Source organism: Carassius gibelio, chromosome B2 (genome assembly GCF_023724105.1).
Source record: "Carassius gibelio isolate Cgi1373 ecotype wild population from Czech Republic chromosome B2, carGib1.2-hapl.c, whole genome shotgun sequence".
Classification (NCBI taxonomy): Eukaryota; Metazoa; Chordata; class Actinopteri; order Cypriniformes; family Cyprinidae; genus Carassius; species Carassius gibelio.
The window spans coordinates 19,007,430-19,024,891 of NC_068397.1; the positions used below are offsets into that span (position 1 = coordinate 19,007,430).

At 37.4% G+C, this 17,462-nt stretch overlaps 2 protein-coding genes across 3 annotated transcripts in view; one reads left to right on the top strand and one right to left on the bottom strand.

Moving 5' to 3' along the window:
• The window catches only part of LOC127950757 (transcription elongation factor A protein 1), a 174,441-nt gene extending 157,740 nt beyond the window's left edge, over positions 1 to 16,701 (top strand). The window contains exons 1-10 of one of the 2 annotated variants that reach the window (XM_052548009.1): positions 11,892 to 12,113; positions 12,637 to 12,699; positions 12,797 to 12,902; positions 14,685 to 14,784; positions 14,927 to 15,072; positions 15,340 to 15,396; positions 15,516 to 15,670; positions 15,750 to 15,896; positions 15,980 to 16,051; positions 16,152 to 16,701. In XM_052548009.1, the coding sequence (XP_052403969.1) occupies positions 12,039 to 12,113; positions 12,637 to 12,699; positions 12,797 to 12,902; positions 14,685 to 14,784; positions 14,927 to 15,072; positions 15,340 to 15,396; positions 15,516 to 15,670; positions 15,750 to 15,896; positions 15,980 to 16,051; positions 16,152 to 16,160 (930 nt within the window). In that variant the 5' untranslated portion in view covers positions 11,892 to 12,038 and the 3' untranslated portion in view covers positions 16,161 to 16,701. Of the gene's footprint in view, positions 1 to 11,891; positions 12,114 to 12,636; positions 12,700 to 12,796; positions 12,903 to 14,684; positions 14,785 to 14,926; positions 15,073 to 15,339; positions 15,397 to 15,515; positions 15,671 to 15,749; positions 15,897 to 15,979; positions 16,052 to 16,151 lie in introns of those variants that run through there. The other variant, XM_052548010.1, reaches the window with a different exon arrangement.
• Positions 397 to 8,631, bottom strand: LOC127950771 (oxygen-regulated protein 1). Its single transcript, XM_052548033.1, has 3 exons — positions 7,963 to 8,631; positions 6,337 to 6,493; positions 397 to 6,198 (listed from the first exon to the last, which is right to left on the bottom strand). Exons 1-3 carry the CDS (start codon positions 8,629 to 8,631, stop codon positions 737 to 739), a joined length of 6,288 nt encoding a protein of 2,095 aa, XP_052403993.1. The 3' UTR covers positions 397 to 736.
• Positions 16,702 to 17,462: the final 761 nt, after the last annotated feature.

Genomic DNA, 17,462 nt, shown 5'->3' on the forward strand with positions numbered 1-17,462 from the left:
TTCTGTTTAGTAATTCATTGGTAATACTTTATTAACTGGTCATAGTTAGCAAGTTCTTAATGAGGATATTTTTATTTAGTAATTACTCAATATCTACAAAGGAACTACATTTGTCCTAAATTTGCTATTAGTTCCCACTCAGTTAATCTTGCTTCCATATTAGTTAGTAGTATTTAAGCTCAGTGTTGATGTACTGTAGTACTATTACTTTTTTATAGTTACTTGTTAACAACGGACTGCTCAAAGAGTGAGGCAACACTTCTTGAAAAAAATCAAGATGTGTGTGTGGGGTTTGGGGGGGGGGGGGGGGTTGTTGTCAACCATATTTTAGGGCTATGCGTTATGTTTTTTTTTTTTTTTTACCCAATAAGAGACGGGTCCACATTAGGAAGCAAATGCAAAAATGAAGTTCATTTATTTTTCTTTATGAGAAATACCACTTAGGTTGTTCAATAGATTCAAGTAAAACAGATGTGCAATATAGCCCTTGTGAAATGAAAATACATGTCTGAAATAACCCAAACTGTTTAAAACAGGCAAATGTTAATGACCGAAAGCTTAAATACCAGCAGGCACCAAAGTGAGAAAATTAAAGTATTTTCACTGCGGTTAAAGACAGTATGCCTTTACATTTTGCTGTTCAAACAGTTTAACTAAATAAGCTACTACCAATAAATTAATCTGACAATACTTTAAATAGAAGTGCTGGTGGCTGGTTTTTTTTTTCCCTTTAGATCTATAGAATTGGGCAGTGTTGCCCACACCTGAGATTTAGACCCTCCCTCGACTCCTCCTCTTGTACTCTCCGACTGTCTTGACTTTGAGATCTGTTAGTACCAGATCCCGATCCCTCCTGAGGATGAACTTTACCATCAGGCAGTTTGAACTCAACAGATGCAAATGAAGACATACTTCCATTTTTCTTTGCCCACATTTTAGAGGACTCACCCATCGGAGATACCTTAAGTTCCTTGTTTCTTCTAGCGTTCCCTCCACTGCTGCCATTATTGACACTTTGGGCATCTAAGAGAGGATCAGAGTCACTGCTATGTGCCATATTGAAGTATGTACACTTTGGTGTAGGGGGTTTAGCCATGTCCTCCAGCTCAGAAGAGGATATTACAGCCAGAGGCGATGCTTGGTTCTCACAATATGGGTAGGCTGAATCCTCACTTTTGTTGTCCTGAGCCGTGTCAGCTGATGTTGTGTCTCCATTTCCATACATCCCCATAGTTGCAGGAGGAGAGTTACGGATGAGGTGGTTTTCCTTGAGAAGCCACCTGCCTTTATCAATCAGCACTCCCTCTCCAGAGTCCACATTGTCTTTTAAAGCCATGCACTGTACTGATTTATAGTCTCTGTCAAGTGAACTTTTATCGCTTGGTGATCTACTGTGGGATACTGTCTCTTGGATTGCGCTTTTTGTATCCTGAAAAGAAGCAAGACTGCTGCTTTTTAAACTTGGACTGGGAGTGGGTTTTGATGTCATCCATGTGGATGACTTAATCAAGCCACTTTCTTTTACATGGTTTATTATTTTTGGCTTCTCTGAACTTCGTTTAATGATTTCTTGAAAGATCCGTAACCTCTCCGCCTCCTCTTCTCCACTCTCTGTAAAAAGCTCCTGCGACTGGTACCCACCATTGTCGGATGTCTCAGGCCTATAATCAGACAAATCTGATGTATTTGGGCTCGGGAGACATTTTTGACCATACTCATTATCTATCTTTTGGCAAGCCATAAACATATCCCTAATTTTGTCTTTGTCTGGTTCTATTCTGAGGTTGCCATTTGAATCACATTTGACAGTCAGGGTAGAAGACAACAAAGCCGAATTAATTAGGTCTAGCAGCTCTTGTGAGATCTCAGTTGGATGTAGTAGATAATGATAGCCATGCTCCATACCTAAACTCTCGGCTTTCTCAAACTGGTGCTCACTTGTACTCATACTGCCATATGACTCCCCTTCCACAGAATCTTTATTATCAGTACAAGAGTGTCTAACACTATTCACACTATTATGAGAATCAAGCGAAACCGAGTCTTCTTCTTCTACATCACACTCTTCAGCAGAACTGTCCTTTTTAGTCAGACTACCTTTCTCTAATGTCTGGACTTTGCAGGGTTCGGAATCACTTGTGTTTGGCTTTGTTTCTGTGACATCCTCATCCGCAACCTCAGGATCAGAGATTGTACAAGAGTCTGGTTCAGCATCTGGATCTACTCGTTCACAAACTTCAGAGTTCTCATGGTCCACTTCATTAATGTCATGATCTTCCACAAGCCCATTTTCAATCTGTTGTGTTTTCACGTATTCAGCTTCACTAGTCATACTATTTTCATCGTTACTACCATATTGAGTACTGCTGTTGCAGTGTGGATCATGATCCTCACCTTCTGAGTTCTCTGGCACATCTTCTTGTTGATTTTTATCTTTGACATCAGGAGACATCACGTGATCATCTTCTTGGCTGGATGACTCTAATGTTCGCTCTCTACTTTCACCCTCTGTATCACAATGAGGTGATGTTGTCTCTGAGTGAATGGAAATACATTCTGATGAGATGGACTTGTTTTCTTGTTCATGTCCTCCATCACTAATTGTTTCCTCAAAATCAGAAAGTTCAGCTTCCTCTCTGACGCAGTCCTCAACTGTATTGTGCTGACTGTCCTCATTTAGCTCAGCTGCCTCTCTGTCTGAAAATGGCACACACTCAGTTTCTGATGCTGGACATGAGCATTTGGCATTTGTGTCTTCGGGTTCTGAAGCATCTGATTGCTGGCTATTTATCCTGATGTTCTGAATGCTGTCCTCCTCCTCTACATCAGTGTCTCGTTCTTCTATGATCTCTGGCATTCCATTGTCCTCTCTGTCACAAATATTGTCTTGGTGATCAGAGAGCTCAGAGACGTCTTCTACATCTACATCTGTTATTTTTTGTTCTGATGTTGGAGAATGATTTCCATCACCATCTTTGTTTTCAGATTCAGAGTCTTCATGCATTACCCTTTCTTGCATGTTCTCTGTATTCATCTGGTTGTTATCAGATGTTTCTAAAACCTCTGCTTTACTTGAATCACTACCATTACCCTCAGGTGACTGAATGGGCACTGCTATACCAGAATCTTCATTACCCATGTCCTCATCTATAGTTTCGGAGTCAGGGGAATGAGCTTGGATTAAACACAATTCCTGAGATTCTTGTTCCATTTGATCATTGGTTTTGTCATTGTCTTGGTCAATATTCTCCTTTTCCTCTTCCATGTCAGCAGCTTTCTCTAAACTACCACTTAACGAGCCATCTTCATTTTCCTTTTCTTTACCTGAAATTTCACTGATGGTATCATCATGTTTGATTACGTCTTCTTGATTAAAATACTGTAGTTCTCCTTCAACAAGAGATGAAATCTCTCTGTGAATATCTTCAGGCATGTTCAGTTCATCCAGTAACTGTTCTATACTAAAACTGCACTGTTTGTCCTGATCTCCTGTTTCTCCTTCTAAGTCCACTTCTACGGCAAACTCCTGCTCTGAGAATCTTGGTGACAGCGGCGGACTCTCTTCAAAGACATTTTGGCCCTGGAAATCTCTCCAGCTTTGTTTTAGTTTGGATGAAGTAGAACTTTGAAGACTGGTCAAGCTGGCCTTTACCTCATCTTCATCTTTAATACTGGATATTTTTTCCAAGGACTGCATTACCTGCAGGGCCTCTGGACAGAAATTAGAGTTGCTGGCTTGTGATTCATTTTTGTAGAGGACTGAAATTCCATCTCTCAAAGTCATCAGTGACAAGAAAGACAGAAGAGCTCTTGAGGGAGACCCAAAGGCAGAGGCCACCTGAGAGGAAAAATCCGGGAGGCTACTCGACTTTTCCCTTTCCAGAGGTGTTAAGCGGGTTGGACTCAACGCCTGCTTGATGGACTGAACAGACAAACACAACTGCTGCAAAACTGGTTTCATGCCTGACGTAACTCTGACCTCTGTATTTTGTGATGTCCCAGAAGTGTCAGGAGGGGCCAAGTTCTCAGACGACTTGTGCATTCTTACAAGACCTTCCTGTTCAGAATGTAACCTCAAAATTGGCATCGATTTACAAAATCCTCTCTGCCTCTGTGGTTCGGTTGGCTCTCCCTCACACATTATTTGTACAGGTGGGCGAGAAGTTGGCCTCTCATCAGCATTATCTTCGAGAGAAGGGCCTTCAACATCTACGCGATCTATTTCAGGGTTATTTTTAATCTCAGAGCCATCAGTGGAGTCACTCCCTATCTGGAAAACTGCTCTTGGTACAATCTCTGGATAGCTTGTCTCATCATGGTAGGGCAAAGATTCTGGTTCAATTTTATTTAGCCAGCTTTCAACGTATTGATTTACACTGGAGGAGGATAATTGTAGCACAGGCAATGATACACTTTCACTCAACTCCTGTTTTTGTTTAGAGGACTTTTTTGATCTGACACCATTCATTGACCTTTGTTTCGGTAGCCTCTTTATTGGGGCTGGCGACTGAATGTCTAAACTGTTCCTCTTTAGTTTAGGCCCATGAGAATCATGGTCATTTGTTTTCACTTTGTGGGAAATGTCTTTAATAGTTTTATCTTTTATCTTGAGATCTTCATCTGACCGACTTTGATTCCTTGTACTGAGATTAACGTCTCTAATCTTTGGAGAACTTTCAAATGTTTTTGTCTTCTTATTTTTGTCTCTTACAGCTTTGTGTTCACGTCTGTCACTTTCTGCTGAGCTAGTCTTTTTCTCTGATACTGTGTGACTTAGTGTGTCTGACGTCATTTGTAGGTCTTTTGAAGACCCCGGAATACTGCCCCTTATTTTTCTCACAAATCCAGATGATTCAGAAGAAGTACTTTTCTTAGATTTTTTCGACTTTGGTGCATTATTTTTATTATTACTAACAATGCTTTTATCTTCAGAGACTTGTTCCATCGCTGCTGCTGGATGGATAATTTTCTTTTCAGTCCTTTCAGACATACCCTCAACCAATGTTTGTTTTTCATCATCGGTGAGGATGGATGGATTGTTGTTTGTCTTTTTTGGAGGTGTTGAACAGGCAGATGATAATGATAGCATATTGGATTTTGCACCATCCTGGGAGTTGGAACTTGTGGACTGCCTAGTGAGATCTACATCGCAATCATTACTTGACGAACGGGGTCCTGAGTCTGTTGAGCCTGGCTTGATTTGAGGCAAAGCTTTTGTGTGATATCCAGCCTTGTTGTCCATATACACCTGTGTATTTGCATTGTAATTTTCACACGTACCCTGTGATTCATATATGTGCATCACAGTCTCTGTTATTCCCATCGTCCCATTGTTTTGTAGCTGAAGAATCTGTGTAACACCTGATGATCTAAAGGAAGTGTCAGACTTTTTCTGCTTAGCCTCCCCCAATTCACTCTTCCCAGATTTTGACACAGTTCTTGTGCTGCTGCTACTGTTGTGACTGACCACACAATAACCCTCCGTCAACTCTCCTTGTCCAGTTCGCTCCATGTATGAGTATGCACCTACGGTACTCTCCTGAACTTCAGTCTCTGAAACAGTTTTGATGTTTTCGACTGAGGCCTCTTTTCTTTTTTGTCTGGGACCTGGAGTGGGTAGCCTTCTATAGATGGACTTGGGCATTTCAGATGATGTATCACTGCCATAATGTTCCTTTTCTTCATTGATGAATCCTACAGATTTGTTAGCGAGTGTATTGATTTCTTTAGAATCTAGGCTGTGAGGTCCATTCGACTCTTTGCCTGAGTCATTGGTTACTTCTAATGAGTTTACACCTGAATGTGGCTTGGAATTGCACCTCTGCTGGTTATTAACGGAAATGCGACTCAGTGTAGTTGTCCAGTGGATCATTTCCTCTTGTTTTATAGTAAGATGCACCTTCATCTCCACTGTCATGCTGCCATCTTCATTGACCCGAAAAGATTTTTCAATGTCGTCTTCAGTAGGCATAATGGGGCAATTCCTCTGCTCCACACCATTCGTACAGTCACAGGTCTCCATCTCATCTGATCCCAAAGGCTGACTGCCTTCGGTTTCCATTGATTCATTATTTGTCCTGTTGTGCTCTGTCAGATTTCCATTTAGTGACTTATTGATCTGCTCTACAAGGAACCTCTCAGAAGATAAAGAGAAATTCCTTGATCTTGAAATAGTCCCAGATGGAATCTTTTTTTCTTCTTATGGGTGAATGATCCGATATTATTAGAAGACAGAAGATGGAAAATGACAAGTGGGAAAAAAAAACATAATTAAACTTGAAAAGCCAAGCAAAGTGCTAAACAATAATTATTAAAAATAAAATAAATTTGGCTCACGTAGTAGTGTCTCAGTTTGTGTTGGATGAAAAGATTCAGATATCCTTGACTGGACTTTAGTAGGAGCTTGGAGATCATAGATTCCTGTTCTGAAGGGTTCATTACCAGCTGCAACAACAATCCCAGAGCACAAGATGAGGGCAGGAAGTCCTTCAACCTATAAACAGAACATAAACTTACAGTATGTGCATACAGTAAATAACATTATTCATTTTTCAGAAAATTTAGGACATAAGTTTGACAGCTAACATGAGTTTATAAGTCCATCATGTGTGTGACATTACTCAAGACACCATTGGGACATGAGTGATTATAGTATACTCTCTCTCACAGCTGGGGGTAAGAATTGAAACATCATGGCTTAGTACATCAAGGACTGATGGAATGACTGTAACGAATAGTGTTTGGAATAACGCAGTTTAAAAGAACGGCGTTAGGTAACGAAATTATTATTTCAGTAACGGGGTAATCTAACTAATTACTTTCCCCGTTGTTACAACACCGTTAACATTACTGGACGTTAAATGTGGTACATTACTATGCATTGATTTAATAAACTATGTAATCTGAACGCACCCCTGGCTCACACAGCTAGTGAGGAGGTGGGTTAATAACGAGATAAGCGATTATGATTGGCTAAGGCAGAGTCATGTGTTTCATGGTAGCCAATCAGAGCCAGTGTTTTTACACCAATGCCAGCATATGCGCGTCACACACGCGTCAGGAGCAATCCGATGAAAAGTTGCCATTTTCAAGGTGGAGATATAAGCACTACTTCAAATTCATTGTGGTCAAAGGCAAGAATGTGCATGTAATTTGTACATGTAATGTGTGACACGCATCTACAAAGCTATTGGCCAAAAACACTTTTCTTACAAAGATAATACTTGGAAGTGCAGGATTCTGTTGACGTGCAATAAATATCGAAAGTTATGTAGAAACACCTGTCTGTTCTACTCATTTCAACTGACTTGTGAAAACTGCTACAAACAAAATTTTAAATTCTTTGACATATAGAATTTTTTTTTTTTTTTACCCAAATAGTTACATGTAACTAGTTACTTTTATTATAGAGTTATTCAGTTACTAACTCAGTTACTTTTTGGAACAAGTAGTGAGTAACTATAACTAATTACTTTTTTAAAGTAACGTTCCCAACAGTGGTAACGAACAAAGACATAGTATACTTTGAAGCTTAAAAGCCAAAAAGATCAAAATACTGCACGAAAACATCCCTAGACAACGCATTCAATGACAAGACAAAGCAAAACTGTCTCAAAAATATTTAAAGACAGGTATTGAATAAGAGCCGTTAAATAGTTCTAAAATCTTGTACAAAAGCATTACAGTGTAATATCATAGCATTTTAGATCATTTTCTGTTAGTCAAAGATATTATAATTGTTTTTACATAAAATGCATCAAATTGAATGTACTCATTTTTAGAAAAAATTGATGATAAAAAAAGAGTAATTCATAATTTTTTAAGGCCACAGTGATGTGTGAAATAGAGAAAAATGATTTCAGTAACTCATAGTATTAGCAGTTCGAATTCTTAACTAGCTGCAGTTACCAATGTTTGCTATAATTTTAACTAGGAAAACATTTATATATACGATATACTTACTCTTCTGCCATCTTCTGTGTAAAGCTTCACAACTGGGAACTGCATCAATTGAGAAAGATAATCCAAAAGAGCATTAAAACTTGGAGCTGTTCTTCTATGAAGAACAACTACTCGCTTCATACTTGGATCCCTGTTTTTGTACACTGTCAGTCTCTTTGGTGTTCGTACCATTACTCTGTTTTCTGCCATTTTTCCTGCCCTTGTGGTCACTTCATTTCTCTTTACTTGCTGCCGGACCAGTTCCCTGCGTGCTTGACGTCCCGCACTGACAGGTCTGGTAGTGTTCCAAGGGACCTGTCTCTTATGGACCTCATCCAAGTTAAAAGGCTTGACCTTTTTCTGATCTGAGCACAGATAAGAGCTCCCATCCTGCACATCATCAAGGGTGCGGACAACATGTGTTCCCCTGGGTGTCGTTATGGTCCTTACCCCAAATGGCAGAGGCACTTTCTTGGAGAGAGCATCTAGAAGGGCATCAAAGGTTTTAAAAGTGCGGCTGTTGATGACCATCCGGTGCCCTGTGAACTGAGGGTCCCCGCTCTTGTAGAAACATACTCTCTTAGTAGTAGTGGGGTCTGGTTGGGGGTTTAGTGATCTGGAGACCAATGTCTGCACACTCCCCACAGATATGTCAGGATGGGGTGCATCATTAATGTGTGTTGTGCTCATGTTAAGAGATACTGAAAAAAAAAACAATAGTTTAAAGTTTTCTTTTTTCATTGTGCATAAGAAAAATATAAATTATGAATTGCATGGCATAACATTGTTCTGTTCTTACTATCAGTTTCCTATTAGGTTTAATTCTACCGTACTGAAATTGCTTCCAAATTCACTTTGTCTCACCCATAAAGCAAGTGTTTTTGTAAATAATTGTACTCTGGGGGACCTTCAGCTGATGACAACAAAATACAACCTTTAAATGATGTGATATGCTCTTTGTAATGAAGGTTCTATACTTTGCAATTCTTACAACTACAAATGCATTAGAAAAATCAATCTGTAGTTCATTAGCAGCAACAGCTACATTCGTCTTTCAGGTATTGTTTTCAATTTTTCATCCTAGTCATTAATGAAATGGCTTCTCTTAAGGACTAGAAGAGTTTGATCAGGAATGTTTGCTTAACATGATCAGGTATAAGAATGGAAGTCACTGAACAAATGCTAATGCTAATATTTACTGAACTCAAACTAGAAGAGATCAAACAAATAATGTATGTACACACACACACAATAAAACAACCTAAATCCTAAAAAAAAACTCTAGAAAAGGTATTATGGAAGCCGATCACTATTCCTAAATGTAATGAATGTTATCAGAAAACATCCTCTTTCTACAGATTGCTTTGTCATTTGGGATGGACAGTCTCATTCAATTGACAAAACATGCTCCTCAATAATTTTTCAGTTCAGTAAACCATTGCACAACAGCCACAAGACATGTTCTGGAAACCATGATTCAAAAGCACACTCATATATAAAGCCCAAACTAAAATTTCCTTCCAATCTGCTGCAAACTAGTTACATAAAACAATCTATACAATGTATCTTAGAGCAAACACCAAAACGAATAATACCTTATGATTAGCATGCATCAAAAAATATACAGAATGTGCTACTAGTTTCTAAGTTACTATTTAGATGAACACACCAAGATTTGAAGCCACTCATCCTACCTTATTTCACATTTTCAGGAGGGTTGAGTTGGTGAGTTTGTTGTCCATCAACTGAAGAGATTATGAGCAACGCTCAAGGCTATTTTGGGACGGCAGGCATCAGAGTCGATTTGTGTAATCTTTGGTCACGATTAAACAGCATTTTAGAGACAGAGCATCAAGAATACTATCATTTTAAGCCTTCATATATTAAAACAAATGTAAAAACACAACCTTTTTAAACTTGTTGTTTGTATAATCTAAGCATTTGCACTAACATTTAATTAAATTGCATATTTAGCCTATGAGGTTTCAAACAGTACAGTACTGATAAACATAATAACAGTAAGTGTGATACTGAATGATATACAAACATAAAATATCATGAGCGACAACCTCCACGCAAACCTTTCATCTGATCTCAACTGTTTACATAGCATAATACCTGCATCTTTGTCTCAACTGACTGTATAATTAACTAAACAAATTACACTTGTACACAATGTTTTAATAGCTTTCTCTTAAACATAATGAGACATGAAGTATTTTGTTCTGCTGTGTGTGATATCCAGCAGATGGGTGAAGGTGTTTCTAATTTCTCTCAGAGCTATAAGCAGATTTAATGCCTCTGTTAATAGGGATTAGAGTGGGGTGAAGTGGAGAGGTTTTATGCTGTAGCTGACTATAAGGGAAAGGGAAGCCTCAGCTGGTAAAGCATGTGTCTCTCAGTGGGAGCATAACTGTGACTACGGAAGCGCAGCAGGAATATTGTGATTGTGATTGGTTTACAGCAGAGCAACACCATTTATAAATGCATTACATCTGGGGAGATGGTAATCTTGTATCACGTGAATCAATCAGCGTGAGATATGAATATGTATATAATAAAAATATGGACTTTACTTGCTGAATCTGTTCATTCTTTAACTTTTATACATTTTTGTTCATAATGAGACATTGCGCAATGTTTGTTCATTTATATTCAGCAGTGTCTAGTAATCTCAAGGCTCCCCGTCACGTCTCAGATAGTTTTAAAGGATTTCCTTATCAGCATGGGGTGGAGATTAGCCTTGCAGTGTTTCTAAGGAAATTTCAAGCAGTTCAGTTTCCGCGAACAGTTTTGCTCACTGATCAAGCTCTTACTCTATTCTATAACTATTGTAGTTGGGTTTCAGAACAGTATAAAGAACAAACTAGCTGTCATTCTCAAAACGTGCCATAATAATTACTGATTTTGTTGGTTATGTAGGTTTAAGAGCGAAACAAATTCACCGGATGTGGAATCACGTTGTCTTGATCTCTAAGGATTAGAGGCTTGCACACATGCAAGATGCTGAGTAAGACAGACATGGGATTTTATTTAATAACAAGCAAGCACTGGGAAAGAGAAAGTGACAGCGCATTTAACTTCAATAACATAAGGAGCAAAGGGTTTTACATTTAGTTACTGACTATATATATATATATATATATATATATATATATATATATATATATATATAGTCTTAAACATTCTCACACATCCATTTTAATTCAAGCATATAAGGCCTGAGTATATATAGCCCTGAGTATGGCTATATATTATATTTAACATTAAATGTGCATATGAAACATATCAGAACATTATGAATTATATCTAAACCAGTGTTACAAACACCATTACCAATTTATTATTGATAGCAAAATAAATATTTAGATACAAGATTAGATTAATCAGGAAGACAATTTAGGCTAATATGAAAGGATGACTTGTAAAACGAATTGTATGCATGTTCAGCTACCCCAGGAAAAGGCCAAAGTCGCACAACACAACAAACCTATATCTTACCAACACACCAATATAATTCAAAATGCTAACCAAAAGAACTGGTTTATTAATATATTCCCATTAACTGATTATAAATGCATTGCCAGGGCTACCTTATCCAACAACAAAACCTGTTGTTGTTATGTTGTGTCAGCCGTCGTAGTAAAACGAGCACGAGCGCCATCTAGTGTTGAAAACAGAGGCCACTGGAATCTCACATAGACAGTAAAAGAAAGGAATCTCACCACACGGTACTTTCAGAACAAATCACTACCAAATCGCCCCATACCATACAGCTCAATATATTTTCATTCTTGTGCACAACATTTGAAACAGTTGTGTCTGTAATTTCAAGTGGTTGTAAGGATACACTATATTAAATACATTAACAGAACGCGCGTTCGTTTCTTCGATTAGTCTTGCCTGCGCTTACGTCGATTTATTAATGGCGCTGCTAGTCAACGGTTTGATTAGTGATGTCTGGGCTTTTCATAGAAACGCCTTCCTGCCAGAGCTGTTGCGTACGCCGCCGGTTTAGTGGTGTGTTCGCGTGTGCTTCTTCGTTTTTTACATTTAAACTCAGTTTAATTTTTTTTATTTTCCTCTAAACATCTAAAATGGGTAAGAAAGAAGAGGAAGAGATAATTCGGATCGCAAAAAAGATGGATAAAATGGCACAGAAGAAGAACGGGGTGAGGTGTTTTGTCATGAATGAATTCCCAGACGAGGCTAACGTAGCAAGCTAACAGCTATATACATGAAGAAGAACTGATTTCATAATCTGTAGCGAAACTGGGGAGCTGTTTTCTTAAATAGATTTAGTGATTAATGCTTAAATGTAAAAAATATAGAGTGGTTTAGTTTGTTTTTTAAGAAACTCAACGCTTAACGGGCAAATTAGCAACATTAACGTTAACTTCGCTATTAGCGCGGAGACGCATTGGGTCAGTCAGCGGGAGGCAGTAATGCTACTGATTTCTTCTAAAATGATAATAAAAAAATTATTCTGGCGTTAAGTATGCTTATGCATATATAACAAAGCAAGATTTTACACAGATGGTGTCGGTAAAAGTGATGTTATGCTAATTAGATGTTATGCTACATAGTTCCTTCTGTTGACGTTTCATGCTTGTGTATGATTTAAGTTTATTGTTTCTATCAGTTTATCGTAGTGCAATGTATTTTACTAAGTAGTGTTCATTTACTTTTTATTAGGTTGGTGCACTGGACTTACTAAAGGAACTAAAGAATATCCCTATGACCCTGGAGCTTCTGCAGGTATGTTGTATACTCTGTTGTTCACTGCTCATTCATTCATGCTTCAGTACTCAGATAGAATTTAAAGAGAAATTTCTTCTGCTTTTCTTATGAACAGTCTACGAGGATCGGGATGTCAGTCAATGCCATCCGCAAACAGAGCACAGACGATGAAGTGACCTCACTGGCCAAGTCCTTGATCAAGTCCTGGAAGAAACTGCTGGGTAAGTGTAATAAAGAAAAGGGATGCACCCATACCATTTTTACAGAACCGATCCAGTACCAAAGATTCTGAGTATCAGCCGAGACCGATCCGATACCACCTCTGTTTTTATTTTTTAATCAACATAGAATTTCTACATCTCATTGTTTAATTGATCGTTACTTTAAACATAATCTACTAAATATAGACAACTTAATTTTAAAAATAATAAATGAAAAAAATATACATAATCATAATCAGACAAAAATACTATTGTAAACTAGTTTAGCAGCAAAAAGTTATTCTAGAAAAATCATGAGTGCACAATAATTTGATAATCTAAACATTATTTAGTGGGGAACTAATCTAAGTGAACACATGTAGGACTAAATCTGGTGAAATGTTCCATTGCTTTTTTTTCTTTTTTTTAATGTAAAATACATTCATGAAAAGCTCTCTCTCTCTCTCTCTCTCTCTCTCTCTCTCTCTCTCTCTCTCTCTCTCTCTCTCTCTCTCTATATATATATATATATATATATATATATATATATATATATATATATATACACATACACACACTAGAAACTAAAATACTTTTATTTTAAATGTATATGATTGGCATATGATAGATAGGACAGAACAAGAATGGCTTTTCATAATCTTTCATTGCACAAAAGTAATATAATACGAAGGCTCAATACAGAGCGAAGTGCTTATGCGCATCCTGTGTGCAGAATAATGCACTTGAGGCAACATGGAGTCACAGTGCTCAGCATAAAAATTTTCAAAGTCAAAAGTGAAATGAGATTAATGCGTAGTGTATTAAATCTGTGCAATAGTTTGATCCTTTTCTTTTAACAGTTTTAAATCTCATTTACTGTGTGCTCTTGGAGAAAGTTTCGTTGTCTTGACTGTTGAAAACCAAATGTGACTCGCAGCTTGAATGCTGAATGGAGGATGACAGACCGCCGCAGTGGAGGGAAAAGTTTACATGAACTTAACTTAAATATTCCTCTGCACTTCACATTAAACTATGGAAAAGCTTCAGAACACTTGGAATATAGTGCACAAAAACTTTATGCTGCTTTATAATGTTTTTGTGCCTTTCGTACGGCTTAATAATAACAGATTAATATACGCACAATAACGGATTTGGATCGGTCTCGGCCCAGTATCAGAGCTGATACCAATATTGAGTATTGGATTGGTACATCCCTAATCAAGAAATAACACTGGCATTTTCATTTAAATCTATATTTAAGCAAAAAATTTATTTTAAGCTTTTCACACAAGTTTTCCCTCCATCTTTACAGTTTGGTTGAATTCCTCATATGTAGTTTCTTGGTTATTAAGAGGTCGTAAAATGCTTGAATCTGCATGTTTATATCTAATTTATACACTAGCTGCCATTAAAGTATCAATTCCGTTTGAAAACAAAGATTAAACCAGTCATTGCACTGCACACAATTTTTTTTATATAAAGAAATTTTTTCTTATTTGTCAAATACTTCCTGGGGCTTTGTGCATAATATGTATAAAACTGTATAATTCCAAAAACTGTAGCTGTTGCTGTTAATATAATTTCAAGTTTCTTTTTGAGTTTTACTTGACTAACATTTAATGTAAGTCACCATGGGTTTGTGTTGTTGTCATACCATTAATTGCCTGTATGTGGTAGCAACTTCAGGTTTCCTTTTGTAACAGATTTCCTACTGAGTCACCACAGAGATATATATAGGCCAGTTTCTGATCATTGTTAGTATTACACTGATGACATTTTTAACGAGTTTGTTTTGACATCCAGATGAACCTGCTGCGGAAAAGAACTCGGAAGAGAAAAAGAAGGAACGCACAACACCAGTGGTTTCACCGTCTCAAGCCAGCCCAGAACCCAGAGAGGAGAGGTACCAAGACCATGTTAATGGTCATAAAATTATTATCAAATTTAATAATCACATTGTTATTGTTCTTAGGCCCTGAATACTGCTTCATCAAGCTTTCACACCCTCTTTAACTTTTTCATCTATCTTGTTATTTCTCTCTCAGCTCGAGCAGTAATTCTAGCAGTAAGAGTGAGTCTGTGGATGTTACACCCAACACATTGATAGCCACTTTCCCACGAGCACCAGGCACATCTGACTCAGTCCGTATCAAGTGCAGGGAGATGCTGTCAAATGCTTTGCAAACAGGAGGCAAGTCATGGCAGGCAATGTTTCCGCACACACATTCTTCTCCTTGTTAAGTTACCATACAGTGTCTTGCCAAGTGTATTTAGACTTGTTACTTATTTTGTTATAAATCATTCATAACATTCAAACTTCATTGAGGGTGCAAAATACATTAATTACTTTAATTAATGCTTATGTAACGGTTATAAATAATTAGGAAATGATTGATAATTGGTCTATAATATATCAGTACGTTTTAACATAGTTTGTGTTGTCTTATTTTTCTTTTAGATGACTACATTGCGATTGGTGCTGACTGCGATGAACTTGGAGCTCAGATTGAAGAATATATCCTTTTCGTATTCATCCCAAAAAGTAGCAATTTTTATTGAAATGTGAGCAAAGTCTAAAAAATACTAGTTGCCAGCATGCTGAATTTCACACGCATTTCCTTGACCAGCTTGTACGTATCTTTTTGGAGTTCAAAAACACTGATATGAAATACAAGAATCGTGTACGAAGCCGAATCTCCAATCTTAAGGATGCAAAGAACCCCAACCTGAGAAGGAATGTGCTGTGTGGGAATGTGAGTCCAGAGCGCATAGCAAAAATGACAGCAGAGGTGAGTGACAACCAGTATTTAGTAATTCTAGGAACATGTTATCTCTCATACTGATGGTATGGAAATCTAAATCCAACAGGAAATGGCAAGCGATGAGCTTAAGGAGATGAGGAAGACTCTGACCAAAGAAGCCATCAGGGACCACCAGGTGTCCACTTCTGGAGGCACCCAGACTGACCTGTTCACTTGTGGGAAGTGCAAAAAGAAGAAGTGTACCTACACCCAGGTAATCATACACAATGCTTTATGAATATTGCTATAGGTTTTTATATATACATGTACATTTTATAAACGCACAACTTTCTTTAGGTTCAAACTCGAAGTGCTGATGAACCTATGACAACATTCGTCTTCTGCACTGAATGTGGAAATAGGTGGAAGGTATGTTATTCCTTTTGCTGTTTTATTTTGTTGTATCCATTGAGGAATTCAATCGATGAATATTTCATTAACGCTGTCTCTATTCAATCTGTTTCCACAGTTCTGCTGAAGCTGGGGGTTGTTCTCGGTGTTTGGAGATGTAGCTAAATTCCAGGACCACGTTTCTGTATCATGGACAACAATTTAATGGCGCACCTGATGTACAAAGGGCCACAATAGATCCCATCAACCGCTTGTTTTATTATAATGGTCCACAAACTCATGTCCTGTGTTTTAACTTGACGTTTAGCTAGGCCATAGGCCTTTGGACTATGATCAATGTTGTTGAATTTCTGTTTTCTTTTACCATCACTTTTTATACGTAGTTCAAAATTTTGACAACATTCATATTTAGATAGTTTTGCTCTGCTTTAAAGAAAGCTAGTCAAAGCTTTAATTTTCCTAGACAAACTTGCCCATTTTAAAATAAAATGCTTTTAGCGTATGTTTGCTTTTGGTGACGACTCAAGATTTTTTGAAGACCTTGTTCATTTGGAAGCTACTTTGAGTCTCTTTGTCACTCTGAATTATACATATTTATATGCATGATCTACAAATTTTTACTGTGTACATGGCTTTTACTTTCAGGAGTAAAATGATTTAAAGATTGATGGTGATTGTGATTTTATAAGTCATCTTAAGATGCTACATAAAACATCTGAGATGGTTGATTTTTCTTATCAATTATCTAACCTATATTTACAAGAAAATTAATAGTCTTATAGATTAAGGTATCTAGGTTCTTATCTTATCTTTTTTTTTTTTTTTTTTTTAATATTGGAAACTCTTTAATGCTTATATCAGAAATGCAGGCCTCTTATGAGTGCAAGTATAATATAGAACAGCTTTTTATAATAACTTTTTGTGCATGGTAGGGATCTGAATTGCTTTTTTTTTCTGTTAAGTCGATTTCTCCAAAAAGGGACATCATTTAACAAGCAAAAAACAGCATTCCCCATAAAATAGATTTATGATGACGAGATAATGTGTTGTAAAGAAAACACATGTTTTGGCAATGTTATTTTTGACATCAGCAGTCAATACAAAGTGGATAGTACTTTCCTTTTGCGGCCAGATGACATGTTGCTCAGTTTAGTGAATGTCTATCGCTTTCTTCTCAAATGATTTAGCTGTAGTACCCACTACCACCTTGATGTCCTAACAAGCCCCTTGCATTAGCAATATCTCATCTGAATACCAAACAACCCTTTGGTGGTTGTTCTTGACATCCTTTTGTGCATATGGAAAACAGGAGGTTTATATCATCCAAAAACCGCTGCATCTTTGCTCATCATTTACAGTAGTTTAAGATAAGGAGAGCAGCTCTCCATTTTTAATAAGAAAATGTTAACATTATGAATGCTCTTTATAT

Bases quoted from the DNA above. Each gene is read 5' to 3' on its own strand.
- LOC127950771 (XM_052548033.1), bottom strand. From the start codon at position 8,631: ATGAGCACAACACACATTAATGATGCACCCCATCCTGACATATCTGTG. The intron at 6,494-7,962 runs GTAAGTATATCG...TTCTGTTTATAG, and splicing joins ACACAGAAGATGGCAGAAGA to GTTGAAGGACTTCCTGCCCT. The intron at 6,199-6,336 runs GTGAGCCAAATT...TTCACCCATAAG, and splicing joins ACAAACTGAGACACTACTAC to AAGAAAAAAAGATTCCATCT.